This window comes from Cucumis melo, chromosome 2 (assembly GCF_025177605.1).
Source record: "Cucumis melo cultivar AY chromosome 2, USDA_Cmelo_AY_1.0, whole genome shotgun sequence".
Taxonomy (NCBI): domain Eukaryota; kingdom Viridiplantae; phylum Streptophyta; class Magnoliopsida; order Cucurbitales; family Cucurbitaceae; genus Cucumis; species Cucumis melo.
In genome coordinates, this window is record NC_066858.1 from 21,443,490 (window position 1) to 21,454,372 (window position 10,883).

The 10,883-nt window shown below is 29.8% G+C and overlaps 1 protein-coding gene across 1 annotated transcript; it reads left to right on the forward strand.

The window, feature by feature from the left end:
• Positions 1-8,655: 8,655 nt before the first annotated feature.
• LOC127148303 (uncharacterized) lies at positions 8,656-10,227 on the forward strand. Its single transcript, XM_051081784.1, has 2 exons — positions 8,656-9,776; positions 10,004-10,227. Exons 1-2 carry the CDS (start codon positions 8,840-8,842, stop codon positions 10,225-10,227), a joined length of 1,161 nt encoding a protein of 386 aa, XP_050937741.1. The 5' UTR covers positions 8,656-8,839.
• The last annotated feature ends 656 nt before the right edge of the window (positions 10,228-10,883 follow it).

A 10,883-nucleotide genomic window follows, 5' to 3' on the forward strand; every position in this document is an offset into this window, starting at 1 on the left:
TGTTAATTTTGTCCCCTCATTTATGGTTGATTTCGACAGTTAAATGGACTTTTTTTTTATGGACATAATGTGATATATCTTGTCCAATTAGCCACTAGCCAGTCCATCGATGGAAATAAGGGATTTTAAACTTAGAATAGTCTAAACTTAAAATTTTAGAGTGAGTTATCCGTTGGTAGTTGTAGGAAGAGAAACAAATAAGCACTAATGCCTAAATTTTTAACCAGATTTCAAAAGAACAAACAACTTTTTAGTTATTTGAAGTTTTTTTTTAAAAAAAATATGACATAATTTCAAACTTGCGAATGGTTTTAAATTTATTATTATATATAATAAAGACAAACTATCATTAATTGAAATCTATTATTAATTGAAATCTATTATTGATAGATATATATTTTTAATTAAGATCTAAGACAGATAAATCTTTCATTAACGGAGATTTCATCAACTAAGGATGATAATTAAGTTTATTATTTCAGAGGAACATTCACTAATTGAGATCAATCTGTGATAAATAATAATGTCTATAATTGATTACTCCCATGGTTGTTTTTTTGCTATTATGTTTATCTTAAATATCTTATATCAATATATTTCTATGTAAGTTTATGATCAATTCTGTGACTAAGGTCTATCAATGGTGGGTGACAGGTTATATTTATTGTTTGTTCACCTATTTGCTATTAAAAAAAGGTTAATTAATCTATGATATTTGATTTTTTATCATCGACTATATATCAATAGATTAAAAATAGTAAAATCAGACTTAATATCAATTGTTTGTTCACCTATTTTCTATTAAAAAAAAGGTTAACTAATCTATGATGTTTGGCAATTTTTTTTCTATTATTGATTATATATCAATATATTCGTAAAATTTCTATATTATTGAATAAATCATAATATTAAAAAGTATGGAAACATCATAGATACCCCTAAAGAAAAATTTATAAATAGAAAATATTAAAAAGAAAAGTAATAATGGAAAATACTAATAATTCAGAAACCCTAATTTTTCTTTTAACACCCTTCCGCAAACTCAAGATGCTAGAATCATGAACTTGAGTTTGCTAAAAAAACATTTAAATCAAATCAATCTAGGATAGAATTAGAAACCTACAAAGAACAAAAATACAAAGAATTTCTAGGTTAAATTCAAATCTATGAAGAAGAAAATGAATAACTTTTGAGATAGAAACATAGATTCTCGTATAGAAATCTATAACAAAACCTATGAAAAACGAAACAAAAACTTCTAGGCAAGAACAAAGATCCTTATAGAAAGATCAATAACAAAGCCCAAGAACTACTGATTTGAAAACAAAACAAAGACTCGTATATATTTCTTTATTCAGAACCATACGAAGCCGGTTAAACCAAAAATGAACTAGACTAGATTAAATGAATTAAACCAAAAAAGGCTAATTAAATTGAACCGACCTAAGTGAATCGAATTAGACCTACTTCAGAAACTAGAATCTACGTTGTTTGAAATTGAAACCTTTCTATCGATATTTCGTGAAACCCTTCATTTGGTAAATCCACGACGAAGATGAAGTATGAGGTGGATCTAAACATAGGAGAATGCGACAGAAGTAGATTTGAGTGGAAGTGGAGTGTAATGGCGTCGACGGAAGTAGACTTGAGTGAAGGTGGACTGCAATGACAAAGTTTGGCAGGGGCGGCTAGGTTATGATGACATGGACGATTAGAGATTTGGTTTCAGAAGGATCGGGTGGGGACGAATCCACATATTTAAGCAAGAGATGAATCTAGCTAGGGTGGTTTTAAGTGGAGACAAAGAACAGAAGCGGCAAATTTATACTTGGATTTGCCTAGGCAGAGGTGGAACAAGGCTAGTGACGACAACGTTAACTAAATTTCAATAAGATAAAATCCTAGAACTTTGATATTATGTGAAATTTCTAAATTATTGAATAAATCATAATATTTAAAAATAAGGAAACACGGAAGAAACTAGTAAAAAAAAATTATAAATGAAAAATATAAAAAATGAAAATAATAATAATTCATAGACCTAATTTTTCTTTTAACAATATTAAAAATAGTAAAGTCAGACTTAATATCAAACATAAAAGATAAACAATAGTTGAAGTTTAATTTGAAGAGAGCATTAATGCACAGACCTAAGGAGAGCGAGAGTGAAAGTCGTTGTTTAAGCTTCGTTTGAAAATGTTGAAACTTTTGGGTAATAGGTATGTACGGCCTTACGCCCACAATCCCTTGCATGGAGTCCATAACTTTAGAATTCAACAGTGGATCAACCAAAGAGGAAAGGCCATCAGTAACAATCCATGCATATCCTTCACTCATCATTCCCTCTTTCTTCGCCACACTCAAAACCTTCAACCCAACGGAAACAGTCATGTGAAGAACGAATATGGTTTTGCGCATATCCTTAAGTCTACTTAACTTCTTTGAAATTTTGGCACTAGTGGCTGACGGAGGGATGATGGTTCTAACAACCAATCGAGTGCCATTTTGTTGCAAGGCGTCCGCTAGATATGGGATGATCCCACGTCCATATTCCGTGTCTTCGTATATTGGAACTATCTCTCGCCATCCGTACATTTGAATGATCCCATTTATGGCTTCCACTTGGGCCAAGTCGCTTTGGGCTACTCTTATGAAATATGGGTTTTGTTTTGGAGACAAGGAGGGGGAAGTTGCTGTGAAAGAGATTATGGGAATTTCATATTTTCTTCCGAATTCTGTTAGGTACATGGCTTGTTCTGTAGTTTGAGGTCCGATTATGGCTTGAACTCCGTCTCTTAACAACTCGGTTGCTGCAGATGCTACTTCGACCACATCTCCAGCATCCTTGAAGATAAAGGAAATCCTGGTTTTGTATTTGAGATTTTCGGCATAGAAATCAGAGAAGGCCATTTGGATGGAAGTGTTGGAGAGTATTCCCACAGTTGTATTGGGATCAAGCACTACACCTACTTTGACCAACTCGCCGCTGGCACTGGCGCAAACCACCGCCCACAGAAGCCACACTGTGATGCTGCAGCATCCTCCATCCCGACTTCCCATAACCATCTCAATAATAATAATGGCAAAATATTTAGTTTTTGTTTCTTAGAACATATTCTCTACTAGATTCTCCATTTAATCGCCCTGCCTTGTGTGTTTACTAATAACGGGCCGGGGGGGTACAGTGGAGATGTCTTAATGTTATTGGCTGAAGAATAAATAATAGTCATTCGTCATGATAGCTCTTCAATATATATTTTGCTCCCGTATGCGTAACACGTACGCATTGAATTTTTCTTCGGTTAGTTAATACTTCTCCATTTACTTTTTTATTATTATTATTATTATATATTTTTATTGAATATATAACGTGAATAATGTTTGTTCATAAAATAAATTAATGATACATTCGGTTTGAATTTTTTAAATAGTTTAATCATTAAATATAAAAATTAAAAGATAATGTAATAAGAAAGTTAAAATTGTGTTCTCAGAAAAAAAAAATTTAATAAAATCAAAATTGGTACACAATTATGAGAAACCTGTTATGAAATATAAACAACAATGAAACAAGCAAAGAGAAGAGAGGAAGAAGAGAAAACATTTGAAATTTGTATACAAATGATCTCTACAACCTTTATTTATAGGATTATGCGAATAATTGTTACAAAACCAAACATAAATAGGGAACAAGAAAAGTTATTAAGATTAATGGGAAAGTTAATGAATGAATTTGTAACCTAAGGAGGTTATGAACATCTAATAATATTTAACTTTAATCTATAATATTTATAATACTCGCCCTTTAGATGTCCATATTATATAAAATAAATGTCTCGTTAAAATCTTACTAGGAAAAAAACTCAGTGGGAAAAAATCCTAGTGAAGAAAAAAAATACATCATTTTATATACTTTAATAATTGTCTCATTAAAAACTCTGCTAGGAAGAACTAAAGGGAAAAACTATAGTCAAGGAAAAAATGCAATATTTTTTATCCCCTTCATGAGTACATTATTTGAGTTGTCTGAGTTGTCACATTTTAATGTTGTGTTTAAGCTTTTCAAATGTTAGAGTTGGTAATTACCTTTGTAATTAAATAAGTCTGCCAAGTTGTCTTTTGAAGAATTTTGTTGAATATTGATATCATCGTTTGATGTTTTATTTTCACATACGAACACTATTGGCTAGTTTTGTACATCATCAATATCACAACAATGATTTTAAATAGTTGTTCTAATCTGCTTCATAAGCTGCCATAACATAAAAACTTCTATATGAACTAAGTAACTCGGGTAAGATCTAGCTCGCGTGAGTTAGATAAATAACATGCATCTTCATAATCAACTAGATCACAATTAGATTTATAAAATAAATTAATGTGAGCTAATAATTCTTAAATTAAACATACATAGTTTATTTCTACTTCAATATTTTTGGAGAAATATTATTTTTTATGTTACAAAATTATTAAAGATATTACAACAGGTAGTATATAAACTAGTAAAGATATAAGTGCACTTAAATCTCAAAATTATGGTTGTTCAAGATCTCAAGTTCTTCATTATCTTTCTAATACCAGATGATATAATTTTTTTTTTACATGGCTAAGTGAATGAACCACCCTAGGAAAGTTCAATGATATAACTAGTCCAATTTCATTTGCTTTATGCTTTATTTGTAAAAGACACAAAATGTAGAATCTCAAATTCTTTCTAGAGAAATTATTTTGTCTTTGAAATCTCTTCGGGAGTTTCTACTCAAATCATCAAACTGTGATTTCTTTTAAAAGCATGTGGACAAATAGGGGTTATTTTTACACCCTCATATCAATAAAAATGTAATAAGATGATGATATGTATAGAATATTTTATAACTCTCTTCTTATTGAATCATATGATTTTATAACCTTTTAATATTCCTTCAGAAATAGAATTATTAATAGATTCATATAAATGTATAATAACTACATCCATAAGATGTATGTTAAGCTTTTCATACACAGTAAGATATGTTAGATATCTTATGGTATTGTATCCACCATAGGAGAATATGTATCTCTCATATAACCAATACCAGTTCTTTGCGATAATTATTATGGAACTTGTCCCACTTTCTATTTGTTTTTCTTACAAATATTTTACTTGTATTCTGGATGTTCGACATTCTCTAAATGTCTAACTAGTTCTCACGGTTTGAAACATAAGTTTATTTTGATTGGATTGTTTTTGTTTTCACATAAGTCAATCCTTTCTATGTTATCGCGACATTGTTCATTATGTCTAAGTACACATTACTTATTTTCATAAATAATATCGTGAGCAACATTGTATGCAAAAATATTATCAAGTACTTATTTAAGTATGGTTCCATTTCTTGTCATGACATATAATTTTATCGAGATCTCTTTACTATCCTTATTTACTTTAAGATTCTTATGAATACTCATGTTTAGGATTTCTTCTAGAATATCCATATTCTTTAATTGACTATTTCTTCTTCAAGGATCTTTCTCTTTGGAACTCACATTTGTATATCACGCTTCAAGCGTGTAGTATTGACAACTTGTTGCATTAGGATATCATTCTTAGATAGTATCTTTGTAACTACTATAACTCGGTCACTTTTTTACAATTATAAATGTTATGTAAATGCATCTACATTTGATTTCATATCATTTTATTCCAAATGAGATATCTTTTGAACTTCTAGTTCAAAGTAATTTGTATAATGATTTAAATGAGACAATACTTATGCATTTCATTCAATTTATTTTTCTAATGTTGAAAAAATTGTCTCATTAATGAGAACTAGCAAATTGCATAGTAAATATATCATCAATCTAGAGTTTAATTGTTCTATCATCTTAAACATGATCTCATACAAATTTAGAAGCTTTTCTATTCAAACATAAGCTACAAGACGTTCGTTCACTTATCTCAATTAATTATCAAATATTTGATAATAAGTATATCTATGGCCATCTAGGATGCGCCAACAAGAATTAATAAACCATGAATCTCTTCCTAAAAGCATGAGAGTTTCAATTTCAATTTTCGCCCGTGAGAATTTGATAATTAAGCTCTTGAGAACAAGAGACCATTTGACAATTTACTAAATGAAAGAATCTTCTAGTTCTTCAATGGATGTCAATGTATATTTCCAATCATACATTAATTTCATTATTGACCCAAAATGACTCTCATGTCAAATAAAATTATAGTTGGATCAATGAACTTCAGGTTCATTGTTGCATATATATCAATTATACGAATGTGTGTGTAATATAGTTGAGAAGTAAAAATAGGCAAATTTCTACGTGCACTGCCCGCAGAAGATTATATATAATATATGCATATCATATATTATTCTTATAATCAATCTCTCTAGATGATATACATATAGTATAACATATACATTCCCAATTTACTAAACTTCGCTTTGATAGATTTACAAAGATAGTAAAGTATATCAAGACTATCAATCAAGACTATCAAGTCTTGAAGACGTATTGTTTACTTTTAAGTATATAACATGCATAAATGTACTGTATGCAACACATAAATATCAATTATTCTTATTCTCTCCAAGAGATTAAAAGGAAATCCAAATATTTCGTCCATATATAAATGGGCAAAAAGAATAATCATCTCTTTAGGAGATTGTAAGTAATCTGTGATATCCAAATAATATCATATTTATAAAGTTAAAATAAAAACTATAATCTCTTCGAGGGATACAAATAATTTATTAAAGTTTGTTTTCATACATCGCTCTCCTTTTCATCGTTAAGGATTTTAATTTTTCAAATAGACTCTTAATGGACAATAAGTACAAGATTATTGTATCTTTTCCAAACATATTTGGAAAATAAAATTCTTATATAGTTTTAATCAAATAAACTCTTCTTCTCTGTTAACATAACTTCGATCCTACTAAATATTATAACATTCACTTCAGGGAATGCTATTAAATTATTTGTTCAAAATTTACCATATTTTTTATAGAAACATATGCTCAATATATAATATAATGTTTCAAATTTTCTCTATCAAATTGTTATTGTAAGAACAAATATGTTTAAATATGTGCAACTACTGGTGCACGGCAAAAACAATGAGCACTAAATGATTTATGCAACTTCAGGTGCAATAAATCAACATTGAGTTTAAAAAGTAATTAAATATTATACATAACTTTCATAAAATTTATCATAAGAGAATTTAATCAAATATACATAATTACTACATACAAAATTTTTAAGACTTACAAAGTTCACATGAGAATAATTCAAATATTTAACAATCAAATAAGTTTCGATATAATCATGACAAACAAATAAAATTAAAGATAATAGTGAATACTTATTCTCATATTTGAAAAATAAAAGAAAAATTATCATAATTTTTGTTAAGAATAATGCAATTCAATTAAGAAAAACAAATATCCTAACTTTACTTTATATATATAACAAGCATATTTAAAGATATAGAAAATATAAACTTTTTAGAAAACGTCTTAATCAAATATTTCAAATATAAGAATTATATTTAAAAATAAGGCATGATTTAACACCTTAATCTAAATAATATTAAAACATTTATAGCATACATCTAAAATGATACAGATTAATCTATAAGATTTAACCAAAAAATTGAAGTCAAGAAATACTTGATATTCAATTTCTTTTCTGTTTTGGATCACTCAAAATTGGATCAGTCAAAATAAGGTTATTTAAGTTTCTCAAATATAAATTTTATTCCTCAACAAATACGAAAATTGTCTATGGTCTAAAATAGTAACCACACACATATATATATATACTTCAAATATAATTTAAGTTTGGATATATACTTATTCAACACATATGTCATGATATACATATCTCATGCACCCAAAATTTAACATCACAAAGTCTTACAATGAAATGACATACATAACTTGAAACCAACAATCAAAGATTGTTTTTCCATTAACTCTATGCAATTGCAAATTTTTCTATTTAGTCATTCTACCAAAGTATGAGGATAAAGTACATGCAACTTTTGTCGAACATATGAAAATATGAGTAAAGTTTTTCGATTTTATAAAATCAAATTGTAAAACTAATAACAAATGTACCTTAGCAAATAGAGTTTTTGTAATGTATAACAGATTTGGTATAAAATATTAAGGATATGGCAATTTATGAAACAATTTGCAAATATAGCAAATTAATGATTTTTTTAAAATATATTCCAATATTACCCTTGTTTTAAAAACAATCCTGGCGCGAATTTCTCCTCCTCCATTCGTCTGCGTGATTTTCTCCCTCTCCAATATATTCTCCACGATTTTCTCTCTTCTTCCGCCTTACCATTCTCAAGAACGCCTTCTTCCGCACGACGCCTTCTTCCGCCTCCAACGACGCCTTCGTTCGCCTCCAACGACGCCTTCTTCCGCCTCCAACCAGTCGTCATCTTCGGTCTCCAACCAGTCGTCATCTTCAGTCTCCAACCACAACTTCTTCCGCCTCCAACCATCTGGTATGTAGTCTTTCATTTTAGTTTCGTTAAATCATCTGGTATGTAGTCTTTCATTTTAGTTTCGTTAAATCTCTAGATTCTTTCTTTTTAGTATTTTAGTTTTTCTGTTTGTAATCTTGGATATGAATTCATCTTCTTGCAGAATTACATGTCTATCATTTTCATTTATTAATGATAGTGATAGACTTGTATCCTAGTGTATCACTGATAGAAGTCTATCACTAATACGCTATGATACAAGTCTATCACTGATAGACACTTTGTCTTCTAGCACTAATACACTATTTTTTGCACATTCTGCAGTAATTTGGAATTATGATTAAACTTCCCATAGTAGTGTTTCACAGTGGACAGTGGGATGATACAAATAGTTACTTGAATTACAAGACTACAGGTGTATTGGTTGATGAGATGATGTCTTTTGAAAATTTTGTGAGTTTGATATTAAGAGAAGTTCTATTTGATGCATCTCCTTCTTCAATACAACTGTCAATTTTATTGGATTATGGTATCACTAATATTCAAACTGTGGTTCAAATTCAAGAAGATAAAGATGTTACTTGGTTTCTAAGTTTAGTTAAAGGGCAAATTACAAGACATCCATTAGTTGCCCATGCTATTGCTCATGTCCCTGATATGGATTTAGAATGGTCTAGTGTTGTTGACAGTGGGATGGATAATTTGTGTTCTTTGCTGCCTTCTTCTTCCATTGATGACGATTTTCAAATTCTTACGGATATTCATGTTAGTAGCTTGTCTTCTACATTTGATTTGAAAGAAAAGGATATGTTTGCTAGCAAGGAATTACTATCAAAGTCATTTTACTACATTGCTATAAAGAACAACTTTGAGTTCAAGACTGTGAGATCAAATTCTAAATCTATTGAGTTTAAGTGCTCCCAAGATAATTGTCCATGGTATGTTCGTGCATCTCGTTACAAGGGTGGGGAATTATGGCGGCTAAGGAAGTATATTGCTAATCACAATTGCTCCATAAATGTTATTCAAACTACTCATAAACAAGCATCTTCATCACTGATTAGTGATTGTATTGGAAAAGACTTTAGTTCTTTTGATCGTTCAACTCCAAATGATATTATGATTCACATGCGTACTAAACTTGGTGTAAATGTTAGCTACTATAAAGCGTGGAGGGCAAAGGAACTTGTTATGAATTCTTTGAATGGTGAAGCAAAAGAATCTTATGCCTTGATTCCAAACTTTTTCATGAAACTAAAAGAAATTAACCCAGGTATGTTTTTATTCTTACAATTTATATATCATCAATCAAGCTTTTAATGATATGGTCTATCACTGACAAGTTCTATCAGTGATAGGCCTTATAGTAAATGAGCATATCATCAGACGACTGGTGTTATGGTGGTTTACTATAGGGTCTATCAGTGATAAACCATATCAGTGACAGACCTATAGAAAAACTGATACAGAGGGACATTTTAATAATATTTTTTATTTCAGGTTCATTCACTGCTTATGAAACTGATACAGAGGGACATTTTAAGTACTGTTTTATGGCTATTGGAGCATGCATTGAAGGATGGAAATATTGTAGGCCCAATATATCAGTTGACGGTACATTTTTGAAATCTAAATATGGTGGAACTCTTTTGACAGCCTCAACAATTGATGGTAATAATCAAATTTTCCCATTGGCCTTTAGTATTGTAGATTCTGAAAAATGATGCATCATGGAGATGGTTTTTTGAGAATATAAAGAATAGTTTAGGGGATCGGGAAGATTTAGTTGTAATATCTGATCGACATTTAAGTATCCCAAAAAGTGTTCATAATGTTTTTCCAAATGCTGAATATTGCGTTTGTTTGCAACACCTTCTAAAAAGTTTGAAGTTGATATATAAGGACCCTATAATTGATAAGCTCTTCTTTAGATGTGGAAAAACATATACAGTTGTTGATTTTGAGACTAATATGAGATGGATGGAGTCTATGTATCCTAGTATACGAGACTATCTTAGTAAGGTTAGTTTTGAAAAGTGGGCTCGAGCATATTGTACAAGGAAAAGATATCAAATGATGACTACAAACATTTCAGAAAGCTTAAATGCAGTTCTAAAAGAATCTAGAGATTTGCCCGTTGCAGCATTACTCGATTCTATCAGACAAATACTTCAAAATTGGTTTTATGATCGAAGAAAAGTTGCATGTTGTATGAGAACTATTTTAACTAGTTGGGCTGAGGGAGAATTACGAATTCAACATCAAAACTCAAGAAGCTTCACAGTAAGTTTTTGTGTTTCAATGTTTATTTATTTAGTTAAAGGGTAATGTAACAAGACCTATCAATGATAGACTCTATCGCTGATAGATTCTTATCAGT

Bases quoted from the DNA above. Each gene is read 5' to 3' on its own strand.
- LOC127148303 (XM_051081784.1), top strand. From the start codon at position 8,840: ATGATTAAACTTCCCATAGTAGTGTTTCACAGTGGACAGTGGGATGAT. The intron at 9,777-10,003 runs GTATGTTTTTAT...TTTTTATTTCAG, and splicing joins ACTAAAAGAAATTAACCCAG to GTTCATTCACTGCTTATGAA.